The sequence below is a fragment of the Phoca vitulina genome, unplaced genomic scaffold (genome assembly GCF_004348235.1).
Source record: "Phoca vitulina isolate PV1807 unplaced genomic scaffold, GSC_HSeal_1.0 scaffold20, whole genome shotgun sequence".
NCBI lineage: Eukaryota > Metazoa > Chordata > Mammalia > Carnivora > Phocidae > Phoca > Phoca vitulina.
In genome coordinates this window covers 10,546,109-10,563,642 of record NW_022589723.1, presented here as the reverse complement: position 1 = coordinate 10,563,642, position 17,534 = coordinate 10,546,109, and the positions used below count along the sequence as shown (strand labels likewise).

General features: G+C 43.2%; 1 protein-coding gene across 1 annotated transcript in view; it reads left to right on the top strand.

The window, feature by feature from the left end:
* Positions 1–253: 253 nt before the first annotated feature.
* The window catches only part of PLA2G4E (phospholipase A2 group IVE), a 64,338-nt gene continuing 47,057 nt past the window's right edge, over positions 254–17,534 (top strand). The window contains exon 1 of the mRNA XM_032417006.1: positions 254–436. Coding sequence (XP_032272897.1) covers positions 254–436 — 183 coding nt within the window. The remainder of the gene's footprint in view (positions 437–17,534) is intronic.

The following is a 17,534-nucleotide window of genomic DNA, read 5'->3' as shown; positions in this document are numbered from 1 at the left end:
GCACCAAAATAGTTCCAGATTGTTTGAAATAGTCACAGAGACATGGGACTCCTTTAGCTAAGCCCTGACATCTTTCACTTCCTTAATAATTCATCAGGCTTATTTATCTTCCCGAGGAATCCAATGGCATCGTTCCACATTTTCGCAAAACTCCCTTGAAATTTCCCAAGGATGTCCAGACGCCTCACGGTGAAGGACCAGCCCCAGCTCCACACAGCCTGCCCTGAGCCCCAAAGAGGCGGACATGGCCGGAATGACTCTCCAGAGCTCGGAGGGCTGTCCTGGCCTGGGAACTGATGTGTTCATTCCCCAGAGCCTACAAGAGACTGAAGAAGACAGCAGATCAGAAAGAAATGTCAGTGAGTTTGAGCATCCACAGGACCCGGAAACTCCTAATCTCCCACCTCTGCTTCCCATGGCCCTTTGGGGCTCTCAGGTATGTCTGCATTCCCGGGGAGGGGGGCCTCCTACCCTGTAAATTTTACCCCCACTTTGCTGACCCTGAACGAGATCACCTGCAGCGCTGTAGAGTTAAGAGGTTGTGTTTTGGTTCATTCCTTTCTTTCCCAGAGGAATCCCTTCACCCTCACCAGCATCACCTGTCTTTACCTGCCTCCTTGACCCCGTGACACCTGTTATCGAGTGCATTCTAAGTGCCCAACACTCTGCTGCTGAGGGATTAGCATTTCTGTTTGTTGAGAAGACCGAGGCTCAGAGGGGCTCAGGTCCCCCAGCTAGTGCACAGGAGACCTGAGATGGAAGACATTCTTTTTTTTTATTTTATTTTATTATGTTATGTTAGTCACCATACATTACATCATTAGTTTTTGATGTAGTGTCCCATGATTCATTGTTTGTGTATAACACCCAGTGCTCCATTCAATATGTGCCCTCCTTAATACCCATCACCGGGCTAACCCATCCCCCCACCCCCTCCCCTCTAAAACCCTCAGTTTGTTTCTCAGAGTCCATAGTCTCTCATGGTTCGTCTCCCCCTCCGATTCCCCCCCTTCATTTTTCCCTTCCTACTATTTTTTTTTAAACATATAATGTATTATTTGTTTCAGAGGTACAGGTCCGTGATTCATCAGTCTTACACAATTCACAGCACTCACCATAGCACATATCCTCCCCAATGTCTATCACCCAGCCACCCCATCCCTCCCACCCCCCACCACTTCAACAAACCTCAATTTGTTTCCTGAGATTAAGAATTCCTCATATCAGTGAGATCATATGATACTGTCTTTCTCTGATTGACTTATTTTGCTTAGCGTAATACACTCTAGTTCCAACCACATTGTTGCAAATGGCAAGATCTCAGGTTTTTTGATGGCTGCATAATATTCCATGTATATATACACCACATCTTCTTTAACCATTCATCTGTTGATGGACATCTAGGCTCTTTCCATAGTTTGGCTATTATGGACATTGCTGCTATAAACATTGGGGTGCACATACCCCCTCGGATCACTACATTTGTATCTTTGGGGTAAATACCCAGGAGTGCAATTGCTGGGTCGTAGGGTAGCTCTATTTTCAACTTTTTGAGGAACCTCCATACTGTTTTCCAGAGTGGCTGCACCAGCTTGCATTCCCACCAACAGTGTAGGAGGGTCCCCCTTTCTCCACATACCCGCCAACATGTGTCGTTTCCTGACTTGTTAATTTTAGCCATTCTGACTGGTGTGAGGTGGTATCTCATTGAGATTTTGATTTGTATTTCCCTGATGCCGAGTGATGTTGAGCACTTTTTCCTGTGTCTGTTGGCTATTTGGATGTCTTGTTTGGAAAAATGTTCATGTCTTCTGCCCATTTCTTGACTGGATTATTTGTTGTTTGGTGTTGAGTTTGATAAATTCTTTATAGATTTTAGCCCTTTATCTGATATGTCATTTACAAATATCTTCTCCCATTCTGTCGGTTGTCTTTTGGTTTTGTTGACTGTTTTCTTTGCTGTGCAAAAGCTTTTTATCTTGATGAAGTCCCAATAGTTCATTTTTGCCCTTGCTTCCCTTGCCTTTGGCGATGATTCTAGGAAGAAGTTGCTGTGGCTGAGGTCAAAGAGGTTGCTGCCTGTGTTCTCAAGGATTTTGATGGATTCCTGTCCCACATTTAGGTCTTTCATCCATTTGAGTCTATTTTTGTGTGTGGTGTAAGGAAATGGTCCAGTTTCATTCTGCATGTGGCTGTCCAATTTTCCCAACACCATTTGTTGAAGAGACTGTCTTTTTTCCATTGGACATTCTTTCCTGCTTTGTTAAAGATTAGTTGACCATAGAGTTGAGGGTCCATTTCTGGGCTCTCTATTCTGTTCCACTGATCTATGTGTCTGTTTTTTGTGCCAGTACCATACTGTCTGGATTACAGCTTTGTAATAGAGCTTGAAGTCTGGAATTGTGATGCCACCAGCTTTGCTTTTCTTTTTCAACATTCCTTTGGCTATTCGGGGTCTTTTCTGCTTCCATACAAATTTTAGGATTATTTTTTCCATTTCTTTGAAAAAAAAATGGATGATATTTTGACAGGGATTGCATTAAATGTGTAGATTGCTCTAGTTAGCATTGACATCTTCACAATATTTGTTCTTCCAATCCATGAGCATGGAACGTTTTTCCATTGCTTTGTGTCTTCCTCAATTTCTTTCATGAGTATTTTATAGTTTTCTGAGTACAGATTCTTTGACTCTTTGGTTAGATTTATTCCTAGGTAACTTATGGTTTTTGGTGCAATTGTAAATGGGATCGACTCCTTAATTTCTCTTTCTTCTGTTTTGTTGTTGGTGTATAGAAATGCAACTGATTTCTGGGCATTGATTTTATATCCTGCCACTTTACTGAATTCCTGTATGAATTCTAGCAGTTTTGGGGTGGAGTCTTTTGGATTTTCCACATAAAGTATCATATCATCTGCAAAGAGTGAGAGTTTGACTTCTTCTTTGCTGATTCAGGTGCCTTTTATTTCTTTTTGTTGTCTGATGGCTGTGGCTAGGACTTCTAGTACTATGTTGAATAGCAGTGGTAATAGTGGACATCCCTGCTGCATTCCTGACCTTAGGGGGAAAGCTTTGTTTTTCCCCATTGAGAATGATATTCGCTGTGGGTTTTTCATAGATGGCTTTTATGATTTTGAGGTATGTACCCTCTATCCCTACACTCTGAAGAGTTTTGATCAAGAAAGAATGCTGTACTTTGTCAAATGCTTTTTCTGCACCTATTGAGAGGATCATACGGTTCTTGTTCTTTCTTTTATTAACGTACTGTATCACATTGATTGATTTGCGGATATTGAACCCACCTTGCAGCCCAGGAATAAATCCCACTTGGTCGTGGTGAATAATCCTTTTAATGTACTGTTGGATCCTACTGGCTAGGATTTTGGTGAGAATTTTTGCATCCATGTTCATCAGGGCTATTGGTCTGTAATTCTCCTTTTTGATGGGGTCTTTGTCTGATTTCGGGATCAAGGTAATGGTGGCCTCATAAAATGAGTTTGGAAGTTTTCCTTCCATTTCTAGGAAGAGTTTCAGAAGAATAGGTATTAATTCTTCTTTAAATGTTTGGTAGAATTCCGCTGGGAAGCAATCTGGCCCTGGGCTCTTGTTTGTTGGGAGATTTTTGATGACTGCTTCAATTTCCTTAGTGTTTATAGGTCTGTTCAGGTTTTCTATTTCTTCCTGGCTCAGTCTTGGTAGTTTATACATCTCTAGGAATGCATCCATTTCTTCCAGATTATCTAATTTGCTGGCATATAGTTGCTCATAATATTTTCTTATAATTGTTTGTGTTTCTTTGGTGTTGGTTGTGATCTCTCCTCTTTCATTCGTGATTTTATTTATTTGGGTCATTTCTCTTTTCTTTTTGATAAGTCTGGCCAGGGGTTTATCAATCTTATTAATTCTTTCAAAGAACCAGCTCCTAGTTTTGTTGATCTGTTCTACTGTTCTTTTGATCTGTTCTACTGTTCTTTTGGTTTTTATTTCATTGATTTCTGCTCTGATCTTTATTATTTCTCTTCTCCTGCTGAGTTTAGGCTTTATTTGCTGTTCTTTTTCCAGCTCCTTTAGGTGTAGGGTTAGGTTGTGTATTTGAGACCTTTCTTGTCTCTTGAGAAAGGCTTGTATTGCTATATACTTTCCTCTTAGGGCTGCCTTTGCTGCATCCCAAAGATTTTGAACAGTTGTGTTTTCATTTTCATTTGTTTCCATTAATTTTTTAAATTCTTCTTTAATTTCCTGGTTGACCCATTCATTCTTTAGTAGGATGCTCTTTAGCCTCCATGTATTTGAGTTCTGTCTGACTTTCCTCTTGTGATTGAGTTCTAGTTTCAAAGCATTGTGGTCTGAAAATATGCAGGAAATGATCCCAATCTTTTGGTACCAGTTGAGACCTGATTTGTGACCTAGGATGTGATCTATTCTGGAGAATGTTCCATGGGCACTAGAGAAGAATGTGTATTCTGTTGTTTTGGGATGGAATGTTCTGAATATATGTGTGAAGTCCATTTGGTCCAGTGTGTCATTTAAAGTCTTTATTTCCTTGTTGATCTTTTGCTTAGATGATCTGTCCATTTCAGTGAGGGGGGTGTTAAAGTCCCCTACTATTATTGTATTGTTGTCTATGTGTTTCTTTGATTTTGTTATTAATTGGCTGCTCCCATGTTAGGGGCATAGATATTTACAATTGTTAGGTCTTCTTGTTGGATAGACCCTTTAAGTATGATATAGTGTCCTTCCTCATCTCTTATTATAGCCTTTGGTTTAAAATCTAATTTGTCTGATATAAGGATTGCCACCCCAGCTTTCTTTTGGTGTCCATTAGCATGGTAAATGGTTTTCCACCCCCTCACTTTCAATCTGGAGGTGTCTTTGTGTCTAAAATGAGTCTCTTGCAGCCAGCATATGGATGGGTCTTGTTTTTTTTATCCAATCTGATACCCTGTGTCTTTTGATTGGGGCATTTAGCCCATTTACATTCAGGGTAACTATTGAAAGATATGAATTTAGTGCCATTGTATTGCCTGTAAGGTGACTGTTACTGTATATTGTCTGTGTTCCTTTCGGTTTATGTTACTTTAAGGCTCTCTCTTTGCTTAGAGGACCCCTTTCAATATTTCTTGAAGGCCTGGTTTCGTGTTTGCAAATTCTTTTAGTTTTTGTTTGTCCTGGAAGCTTTTTATCTCTCCTTCTATTTTCTTTTTCTTTCTTTTTTTTTTTCTACTTCTATTTTCAATGACAGCCCAGCTGGATATAGTATTCTTGGCTGCATATTTTTCTCGTTTAGTGCTCTAAATATATCATGCCAGTCCTTTCTGGCCTGCCAGGTCTCTATGGATAGGTCTGTTGCCAATCTAATGTTTCTACCATTGTAGGTTATAGACCTCTTGTCCCGAGCTGCTTTCAGGATTTTCTCTTTGTTTCAGAGACTTGTAAGTTTTACTATTAGATGTCAGGATATTGACCTATTTTTATTGATTTTGAGGGGAGTTCTCTGTGCCTCCTGGTTTTTTATCCCTGTTTCCTTCCCCAAATTAGGGAAGTTCTCTGCTATAATTTGCTCCAATATACCCCCTGCCCCTCTCTCTCTTTCTTCTTCTTCTGGGATCCCAATTATTCTAATATTGTTTTGTCTTATGGTATCACTTATCTCCCGAATTCTGCCCTCTTGATCCAGTAGTTGTTTATCTCTCTTTTTCTCAGCTTCTTTATTCTCCATCATTTGGTCTTCTATATCACTGATTCTCTCTTATGCCTCATTTATCCTAGCAGTTAGAGCCTCCATTTTTTTTATTGCACCTCATTAATAGCCTTTTTGATTTCAACTTGGTTAGATTTTAGTTCTTTTATTTCTCCAGAAAGGGTTTCTCTAGTATCGTCCATGCTTTTTTCAAGCCCAGCTAGTATCTTTATAATCGTCATTCTGAACTCTAGTTCTGACATCTTGCTAATGTCCGTATTGATTAGGTCCCTGGCAGTCGGTACTGCCTCTTGTTCTTTTTTTTTAGTTGTTTTTCCATCTTTTCATTTTGTCCAGAGGAGAATAGATGAATGAGAGAACAAAATGCTAACAGGGTAAAAATGACCCCAGAAAAATATACACTAAACAAATCAGAAGTGACCTGAAACTGGGGGAAAAGAAAGGGAAAGAAAGAAAAAAGGGGAAAAAAAGAATATGATCAAATATGATAGGCTGGTGAATAGATCAGTGCCACACACTAGATTTTGGGCGTATTTTGGTCTGTTAGAAGAAATTACCTCCCAAAATTTCAAAGAAAGAAAAACTTATATATGTACAAAAATAAGGGTAAATATGATGAAGGGATAGAATATGACTGTAAAGATGAAAATTATAAAAGATTTTATAAAAGGAATTAATAAGATAAGAAGTTGGTTGAAAAATGAAAGAAGAGAAATTTAAAAAAAAAAAAGGGAGAGACTGTGATCAGGCAGGAGACTAGAACAAAGCCATACACTAGGGATTTAGGGTATATTTTGGTCTGTTAGAAGAAACTGTATCCCAAAATTTTAAAGAGAGAACAACTTATATATATACCAAAAATAGGGTTAACTACAATGAAGGGATAGAATATGACTCTAAAAATGAAAAATAAAAAAGATTTTTTAAAAAAGGGATTGATAAGATGTTGGTTGAAAAAGGGAAAAAGAAAAATTCAAACCAAAAAACAAAAAACAAAAGACAGTTTAAAAAAAAATTAACTTTGAAAGACTAAAGAATCATGGTAAAAAAGCCATGGATTCTATGTGCATTATTCCCCTAGCGCTGGCATTCTGCCATTCTCATTGATGGGTAAACTTGGTCTTGGGGGGCGGTTCTTGCTGATCTTCTGGGGGAGGGGCCTGTTGCCATGGTTCCCAAATGTCTTTGCCGAAGGCAGAATTGCCCCGCCCTTGCCCAGTCTGGGCTAAGTAATCTGCTCGGGTTTGCTCTCCGGAGCTTTTGCTCCCTGCAAGCTTTCCGTACAGCTTTGGAGGAGGAGAGTGGAAATGGCGGCCTCCCAATCTCTGCCCAGGAGGAGCCAAGAACTTGGGGCCCCGCTCCTCAGTGCGCCCCCAGAGAAAAGCCATCAGTCACTCCCATCTCCCCGGTCTCCGGCCGCACTCCGTGCTCACCCGGCCTGTGACCGAGCGTTTCTATCTCTGGCACCCAACCCCGGGTGGAGTCTCCAAACCCAGCAGATCCCTGCAGTGCGCTCCCGCGCCGCTCCTCCCCGGGGAGGAAGGTGAGTCTCCCCGGATCTGCCGCTTGTTGGGTCCCTGCTGGAGGAGCAGTGGCCCGACTGTGCCGCGGATCACGGTTTATGGCAACCCCGAGCGGAGAGCCCGCGCCTGGGCTCCGTCTCTGCAGCCGGCTTCCCTGCTCCGATACCTGGGAGCTCTGCCGCACTCAGGCACCCCCGGTCTTTCTGTGACCCCGAGGGTCCTGAGACCACACTGTCCTACGAGGGTTCCACCCCCTGCTTAGCCACCGGAGTGACGTCCCTCAGCGGAGCCGACTTCTAAAAGTTCCGATTTTGTGCTCCGCGGCTCTATCACTTGCCAGAAGCGGCCGACGGAGTCCCCCCGCCCCCCCCATCCTCCCGAATATCGCCTCGGATTCACTTCTCCGCACGTCCTACTTTGGAAGACATTTGTATTACGATACTAGGAGAGTGGACACGGATGTAGCAGGGTGCGTGACACATAGCAGATGCTCAAACCATGCAATGGCAGGGACAGGGCGGGGTCGTAAATGTGGGGGGAATATGCTGAATCGGCCTTCCTCAGGAGCCCCACCTATTGGTCAGTGAAGAGAAAACCTTGAATAGATAAATGCCATTGGTAATTTAGTGGGCTACAAAATTGAACAGTGTCTTTAGGTAGTTATCAGTGGATCCAGATCCGCCCACCAGCTTCTACTGTGGGTGCGCATGTGAGGTTGGAGGCGCCCAGCAGTTGGAGAGGAGGCAATGTTCTTGTGTCCCTCTGGCAGCTACGGTCTCGGCGGTGGCTCCAGGCTGAGCTCTGCAGGGAAAGCCTCTTCCTTCTGTGGGCCTAGGCCTTGCTCATAAGGAGCACTGGCCATGGTGGTCCCTTGGCCTCCTATGGACCCCTCTGTCCCTGCCTCACCCTCTGTCTGGCCCCAGGGTTGGTGGGTTGATCCTGGGCCTTGACCATAGGGTCCCCTTGCCTGGTCCTAGTAGGCCCCACTTCATAGTTGCGGTGGTCAACCAGCATCCACCACACAAGGCAATGAGGGCTTCTTGGGGGGATGACCAATCCTCCCAAGGACACCACTCTACCTCTTGACCAGACTGACTGCCCCATAGGATCACTAGGACCCCTGCCATTGACTTCTGTCAGAGTCGCAAGTGAAGAGCGGTCAAGGGTCCCGCCCCAGTGCTTCCCTCAACCTCCCTGCCCCACACCCTTCCCACCCTTCCTGTAATCCCCCAGTCCTCAGTGAGCAGGCTTTCTTCCCCTTTTCCTGACTCTACATCCTTTCCAGAAGTCTCTGTGGTCCAATAGATGACTCCTGCTCCTAATATGCTGCCGTGGGTGGAGATATGGTCAGCTCTGGCCCTGACAGAGCGGTCAGCCCCTGCCTCCCCTGGTATCAGAAACCTCCTGACTCACACTGAGAGGCGGCCCGCCATTAAAACATAATGGTTCAATATCTGTGAGAGTGTTGTCCTCACGGTGTGGTGCAGAGCTTGGGCTGTGGAGTCACACTAGGGTTTGATACCTTTCTCTGTCCTTTGCCAGCCCGGTGACCTTAGACCAGTTTCTTAACCTCTTAAGACTTGAGTTTCTTCACCTAAGGAGAAAAAAATTATGAGGAGTAAATAGCATGCTTAGCAGACCCTTGGAACGGATGAGGTTGGAGCAATGTTGACCATTAAAGACTTTATGATTCTTTCTTCCCTTTTGCCCTCGTCATCCCCATGCCTGACGTGGTTCAGCAATGAAGCTGCATGATTGGGAAAGAGGCAACCACACAAAGGCATTGTATTTAATCTTAATATTTTCATTTTTTATATATATATAAAATCATTTCAAAAAATGTTTGGAAACATAAAGGAAAATCCATCATAATCCCTTAATACAATAACTGTTCCTTTTAGTCTTTTTTCTTCTTGGATAATGTTGATAGAGTGGTGCTTATAATATTTATACCAGACCTATGTCCAGGGTTTTTTTTTCTTAACCTAAAATTATAGTCATAAATATTTTCTGGGCTGATACTTAAGTTTCACAATTGTCACTTCAATGGCTGAATCTTATTCCATTGTGTGCCTGTACTATAATTTATTAAGATTTATGGTGAAATGCTAGAGTTTTTATAGGTGCTTTATTTTTGCAAACTTGTGTGGAATTTCTCAGAAACTGGTCAGTTGGTCATTCCCTAAGACCTTCTGAAATATCTGAACAAGATATGAAGAAACACAGCTCTGTAAGAGGGGGTTTAACGTTAGGGAGTGTATGTATTGGCGGGGGCACGTATTTTTGGGGAGAATGTGTGTGTATTTGGTGACAGAGAAGTCCTTGATTACTTATATGGCAAATTTAGTGGGAACCACAAGGACCCACCAATCTTCAAATAGCTCCTCTTCTGCCCTCCATTTTGGTCCTGGAAGGGTTTCCCTCCAGGACCACCATGTGGATTTTGTCTTTGTCCTTCTACAGCCCCCTTAGAGGCCAGCATCACTGGGTAGCATATTGTCATCCAGCAATACTTCAGCAAAAATCAGTTTATCAGACTAGTTGTAGATCAGTTTTCAGAGTCACCATTTCCTGCACTGCATTCTTAGGTAACTTGTCCTGTGGCTCGTTACATATCTCTCATCTCAAGAAGACCTGGAATCACATCCAAAGCATTTATTCATTCGTTGAACAAATATTTATTGAGCTCCCACTGTGTTCCTAGTGTTGTTATAGGAAGGAGGTAGAGCACTGAGCAGGTCAGACAAGATCTAGCTCTCTTCAAACTTACATTCTAATTGGAGAGACAGACAATAAGCAAATAGGTAACCATTTCTGTGTCACAGGTAACAGAACAAAATATGTGATCATGAGGGACCAGCAGCAGGGAGGGGACATCAATAGGATGGTAACATTTGAACCCAGACCTGAACCATGAGAAGACTGATGGGAAAATGTTCCAGAGAGAGAGCAAATTCTAAGTGCAAAGGCCCTGAGGCAGGTACAAGGTTGATCTGTTCTGGAAACAGAGAAAACCAGTGTGTCTGGGGAGAAGAGAGCAGGGAAAGAGAGGAAGAAGTCGGTGGTAGAAGACGAGGTCAGAGCCTTCTTGTGCTGGCCCCGACGCCACAGAGGCGGCTTTCGTGTTGTTCTGAAGCAATGGGGGGCCACCGGAGGGTTTTCATCAGAGGGGCGGCTTTATCTGATTTGTGTTTCACATAGATCGCTTTGGTCGGTGTGTGGAGAATGGGCTGCCTGGGAGACAAGAGGGGAAATAGCGAGACAAGTGAGGAGGCGTCTGCCGTAGTCCAGGAGGACATAGCCGAGGCTTGATTGGGGTGGTCACGGTAGACAGTAGAAGTGGACAGATTCTGGATTTTTCTGGAGGTGGGACTTACAGGACTTACTGTCGCTTGGATGTGGAATGAGAAATCAGTGATGCCTCCTAGGTTTTGCCTTAATAAGTGGAGGGGGGTACCCGTACTCGGCTGGGGAGCACCAAGGTAGAAATGGGTCCAGGGTGGAGGGGAGTGGAGGTGTCTGTCTTGGACATTTTAAATTTAAGATGCCGGATATATACCCAAGTAGAGATGTCAGATGGGCAGTTGAAAATACAAGTCTGGGACTCAGGAGCTAGGGTAGGGAGATAATCTGTTTAAATACATAAAGCAGAGTATAGATGGTTTTTAAGGCCAGAGAGCTGGATGGGATCTCCAAACGATGGGGTGAAGAGACGGAAGAGAAGAGGCATACATCTATGCTCTCCTGCTCCCTACCTTCTGGATGCCTGGCAGAAGCAGGGGAGCCATCAGAGGAGACTGAGAAAGAAGAGCCCATGAGGCTGGAAGATACCAAGGAGGAGGTGGTGTCCTGGGAGCCCAGAGACTTGCTCTATAAGTGCCCCATACTATTATCGGAGCAGGTTGTTGGTAAAAAGCACAAGCTTTGTGCCACTTATTCATGTCTCATCTGGCACAGACCTGGAACATTGAGAGATGGGCCGCTGGCTGGCTGGCTGGCTGGCTGGCTAGCTGCCAAGAGCCACATGGCTCCCATTATCTCTGACATCAAGGCTGATACCTCCAGCAGGCTGCAGAGCCCTGGCGAAATCAGGCCCCACCCTCGCCCCTTCCCTACTCCCATCACATGCCCTGTGGCCCAGTAGGGCTCGCTCCCTCGGTGCCGCCCACCTGGCATGAGGCAAGCTCCTTCCCACCTCGTCTGGATTCTGCTGCTTCCCCTCCTGGAGAGCCCTTCTCTCCTCCTGCTGCTTTTCCTTCCAGGCCTACTCAAGGCTCAGTTCCCCAGTCTCTCCCTGCCTGCCTCCCACTTTGCTATTTGGTAGATCTCCCTTCAGGACCACCCCTATGGTTACACATTTCCCTGCCAGGTGACGGAAGCCCACTGGACGCCTCTTCCCCACCCTTCATATCTAACCCATCTTCCTCCTGCGTAGGGTCTGGCCCGACATCCCTCTCGAATCCCACCACTTCTCTCCATTTCTGCCCCTTGCCCTGGCCCAATTCACCATTTCCCATCTGACCCACTGCAACCCATCTTCCCACCTTCCAGTTTTGTCCCCTCCATTCTGCACATGGTAGCCAGTGACCATGTTCACACCACTTCTCCACTTAATATCTGTCAATGGCATCCAATCCTTAAGATAAAATACCAAATCCTTACCACATCTTCAGGACCTCATGTGATTCAGCCAACTGCCCACATTCCCAGGCATTTCTCACTTTGTCACTCCCTACTTAGGACGCTACAGACACACACCTTCAGCTCCTAAATGCACCAGCTTTTACAACCGCTCGGCACCTTGTACATGCTGTGCCTGCAGCCCATGTGGGGCTAACTCTGATGTTCCTTTAGGTTTAGCTTAAAGGCTGCTTCCTCCAAGAGCTCATCCCTGACTCTTCCCCCAGGCAAAATCCGGTACCCTCTGCTAGAGTCTTTAATAACACCCTTGCTTTTCCTTGATCAGACTTACCAGAATTTATTATTATAAATTGCTTTTCGCTTATTTGCTCATTGCCTAGCAACTGTACTTCACCGCTCCACAAGAGCAGGTGCCACATCCGACTTGACACCCAGAACCTACAGTATAGTATAGCGTCTAGCACTAACAGGGGCTCAGAGGTCGCTGCCATCAATGAGCAAAGCTTTCCCTGACTTCTCTTGCTCAAACTGACTCTTCGGTTCTTTGCCTTTAGTTAGTTCTTCCCAATTTATTTGTCTCATAGCAGAAACATTAAAAATAGCAATAGCTACAATATATTAAGGTTTATTATATGCCGGACTCTGCATGCCTGTCATGTGTGTGTGTGTGTGTGTGTGTGTGTGTGTGTGTGTCTTCACAATAATCCTGTGAAATAGATGCTATTAACCCCATTTTACAGATTAGGAGTCTCAGAGAAAGTAATCTCCTAATGCTATGCAGCTAGTAAGTGTCACAGGCAAGATAGGAATTCAGGCCTCTCAGACTCCAAAACTCTTATTCTTTCCTCTACATTTGTCTGTGTGGGTGTTGTGTCCGGCTAGTCTGTGAAATGTTGTTGTTGTTGTAAGTGTTTTGTTAGTGGCCTCTGGTTTGTGGTGGTTGCTGTTGTTTTGGTTTGGTTTGGTTTGGTTTGGTTGTTTTTTTGTTTTGTTTTGTTTTTGGTATCCATCTCTATGCTGCAGGTCCCCGTAAGTACCTGTCGTTTACGTGTCACCTTATGATAAGTGCGTCAGCAGGCAGGTGAGAGCCATGCAGGACAAAGTTTTCCAGATGTCTGTCGGAGCTGCCCGGGGAGGCGAGGGCCAAGGCTGGGTCTAAGAAAGGCAGGGCAGATGGCCATCTACAGAACCTGACTTATGGGGGCCCAAAGACCCACCGTCTCCTAATCTCTCCCCTGCCAGGCCAGACTGGCCTTGTCCCACCCTCTCCTCCCTGCCCAGTGAAATTCCCATCACGGGAGTTGCTTACATGTTAGGCGACAAAGGCTGGCCTGACCTTCAGAAGGCCTTTCCCTCAGATGTTTCAAGCTGCTGAAGGGGTTAGTGAACTGTCCCCTGGATCAAGGGTGTCTGGATAGGGAGTAACACAATCTCAAAGCTGAAGCAGATCATCTAGATTTTAGAGCCATCTCCTACACAGTAGAGGAATCTCTTCTGTGCTCCCAGGCAGGTACCCCTTGCATAATTCCAGCAATGGAAATTTCATACCTCCCGTGTGACCAAGTTCTTTCTTACACTGAGGTCAAATTTACCCACCCACAAAGGCACATTTCCACCACCAGGTGTGACACAACATCAGTCTAATCCTTTTCTGTGCTTGACAGCCCTTTACGTACCCTGAGTTAGTTTCCATGTTTGGCGGTGGCAGGACCCTGGTGTCCTGGGCTCTGCTTTGTGCTCCAGTCAAGTTTTCAGTGAGCCTTGGCTTTGCTCCCTGCCTCATCCCCTCGTGGTTGTTCCAGCTGGGGGAAAGAGAAGGATCCAGATGGTGAGCAGTAGGCCAGCTGCTTGGTGGGAGGAGGAGAGGGCCTCTGAGCACTTAAGGAAAAATTTGTCCCTGACCTTGTCCTTGCTCAATGCTTCCTGCTACTCTCAGAGAATAGGCCCAAGAGAATACACCTGTGTACTTTTTACGATTAACATATGTAAATATCCTGTATGGTGACAGCGCTGGAGTAAGCTTGAAATCCAGTAGTTTTCCTTCCCTTGTCTCTTTGTTATTTAACATATAAGTTATTTAACACACAATCACTTTATCTATTTATTTAACATAGAGTAATCCGACTTTTTTAAAAATTTGGTTTTCTGTCAAGAACATGTAAGATATGTTCAGGATCGGTACTAAAAATTTTTAAAGTTTAATAAAGAAAATTAACATTCCCAATAATCTCATCATCCAGAGATAACTTCTTGAACCCTTAAGAGATTTCCTTTCAGTTCTTTTTTTAGGCACATAGATACATAGAAATCAGTTTTATTTATATATACATGCAATATTGAGCTCATATTGCAAAACTTTTCTACCTATCAGCAAATAGTAATTGTTTTCCTTTGCCATTAGAAAAAAAGGATTTTAAAAAATGGCGACAATTATCATCACATCATCTAAGTGTGATCATATCTGCCAATTTCTCTGAGATGCTGTATTACCTCAAAGCCTACAAAACATGTCATTAATATCCAAACTACAATGATCCCTCTCTCCTCTTTGCCAAGTTGGCAGACATTTCAGTTATTTCCCCAAGATTTCTCTCCAAGCAACTCAGAGAATTCCCAAGCTGTTGTCCTTGTCCATGAGCTGGTTCCCCTATCACTTTTCTGCTAACTCTAGACTTCTCTACAGAAGTATCTCTGCTGATTTGCCCAGGCGAAGGAATGCACCTGCCTGGTCAGGATTAATGAGGAGAATTCCCCCAGAAAAGTTACCAGGTTATCAACTATCACTTGGTAATAAGGCTCTCTCAACCCCCCCACACAGGGAATTAGTTCCCCCCCAGATAGACCCATGGCAGCAAGGTGAACAAAGAAGTTTCAACATTATTCCTGTGCCTTAGATTTCAGTAAGCTAAGCCCTAATACTGAGTCCCAGACACCAGTCCAACCTTCTCTCATTTCTATGGGCATTTCCTCCCTGGGACTCCCAATGTCCTTTCCTGCCATCTGACCTCAAATGGGTCTCTTGAGGTCTCTTCAGTTCATCATAGACATGTCAATAATTTGCATGCCAATGGGTAGGGGTCAGGGTCCCAACCTCCTTCTTCCACCAGGAGGCTTCTCTGCTCCTACATAAATTTATGGATGCAACTGGATTCCTAAGAGAGAGTGCTACCCAGCTCCACTCAGCAACGCCCAAGGCCCAAAAGCCATGGCTATATTAAGAAGGGAATGACTGCTACCTCTGTTCATCAATGTCTTCTAAGGCATAATCCTTGTTAAGTTAACAACAACATGTTAAGCTAACAACCAACTGCCTCATGGACAAGGACAACATCCTGGGAATTCTCTGAGTTGCTTGGAGAGAAATCTTGGGGAAATACTGAAATCTCTGCCAATTTGGTGAAGAGGAGAGAGGGATCATTATAGTTTGGATATTAATGACATGTTTTCTAGGGTTTGAGGTAATACTCACAGAATCAAAAATTGGTGGATATGATCACACTTAGATGATGTGATGATAATTGTAGCCATTTAAAAAAAATTTTTTTTCCTAACGGCAAAGGAAAACGATTATTATTTGCTGATAGGTAGAAAAGTTTTACAATATGAGCTCAATACTGAATGCTAAGCTAACAACCAACAACAAAAATGAAAGGCAGTTAGAGGAATAATGCTACATAGAATATCTCTGAGGATTTGTATAAGAGTTTCTGTACAATCAATTCCTAGAAATAGAATTGCTGGATATAAGTTCATGCAAGTTTTAAATATTAATAAAGATTACCAAATTGCCCTCTAAAAAGTTCGTGCCGATTTACATTTTATCAACAAAGTCTTGTAGAGTCTTCCCCATACCCTGACCAACATGAAGCCTTGTCAACTTCTCATCCTTGCCAATCTGATAGATGAAGAATGGCATCACTTTTTTGTTTTAATTTACATTCTTATTATTCGTGATAATCTCTTACAGGCTTATTGCATATTCCAATGATCCCGACTTTGTCGAACATTAGAATCACCAGGGAAGATTTTAAAACTCCCAGTGTCCAGGGCGCCTGGGTGGCTCAGTCGTTAAGTGTCTGCCTTCGGCTCAGGTCATGATCCCAGGGTCCTGGGATCGAGTCCCACATCTGGCTCCCTGCTGCGCGGGAAGCCTGCTTCTCCCTCTCCCACTCCCCCTGCTTGTGTTCCTGCTCTCGCTATCTCTCTCTCTGTCAAATAAATAAATAAAATCTTTAAAAAAAAAAAAAAACTCCCAGTGTCCAGGTCACATGTCACATCAAGTCCATCAGAATATCTGGGAGCCAGGCATCAATATTTGTTTAATGATCTCCAGTTTAATTCTCACATTTATCAAAGCTGGGGAGATGCTGACATGGAGAAGCATGGGCATAACCACCAGCGTGTCTGTACCTTTTGTCAATTTTTCTATTGAATTGTTTGCTCTTTAGTATTTATTTGAAAGAGCTTTCTGTTTACTGGAAAATTAACCCTTCGTCATAACTTTGATAAATATTTTTACAAATTAACCTTTTAGTATTGTCTGTGGTTGTTTTGATACAGAGAAATTTAATAGGTCTATAGTCAGAATTATTGATTTGTTTCCTTCATTGCATCTCAGTTTTGGATCTCATTTCCTCACTGATGATAAGACAATAACTAATTAGGTTATATTTAGTTTTGAAATTTATTTTAATGTAAAGAGTGAGGTATGGATCCAGCTTATTCTTTCTCCATATGGCAAAATAGTTATTTTTTTCAGAAAGCAGTTAATTTTCCGATATAATATTAGCGTCCCTGGGTGGCTCAGTTGATTAGGTGTTTGCCTTTGGCTCAGGTGTGATCCCAGGGTCTGGGGATTGAGCCTGGGGTGGGGGCGGGCGGGGGGGTCCCCTGCTCAGCAGGGAGTCTGCTTCTCCCTCTTCCTCTGCCCCTTCCCCTGCTCGTGCTCTCTTTCTCTCAAATAAATAAAATCTTTAAAAAATACTTTTTTCCAATATAATATAAAAAAACCCATCTTTCCCCTATTAATTTGTAATGCTATCATCTTCACACGTAACTTTCTTATTTATTTCCCCTCAAGTTTACTTATTATATTTTCTTTGCTATTGTGTATGGGATCTCATTTTCTCTGGTGGTTATGATTTTTATGGGAAAATTTATGATTTTTGCTTATTTTTTTAATTAGCCATCCTTATTATGCCCTAAATTCAAATAGATACATGCATACATTCTCTTTATAGTTCTCTAGTGACTGCATAGAATTTAATCATAGGAATGTGCCACAATTTTTATATTGATATATCTACCAATATTGAACATTTGGATGATTTTCAACTCTTAACCATCAAAAATTTAGATGCAATTAACGTTTTTAAGCATGTAGCATTTTTTCTCCCAGTGTGAGTTTCCAAGAGTAGAATTACTTGGGCATGAATAGTTTTATAGCTTCTGATAATTCCTGCTGTATGCTATTAAATATTGATGGTCATTGGTTTGACTATGGTAAAGAAGGACTGAGGCAGGGGAATTGATAAAAAAAGTCCCAAGAATATGGGTGGGAGAAAGTAAAAGATCTTGAAAAGTTACCCAAGATTACTAATAATCAAGGATATACACATTAAAACCACAATGAGATAACATTTCATACCCATTGGATTAGCATAACTCAGAA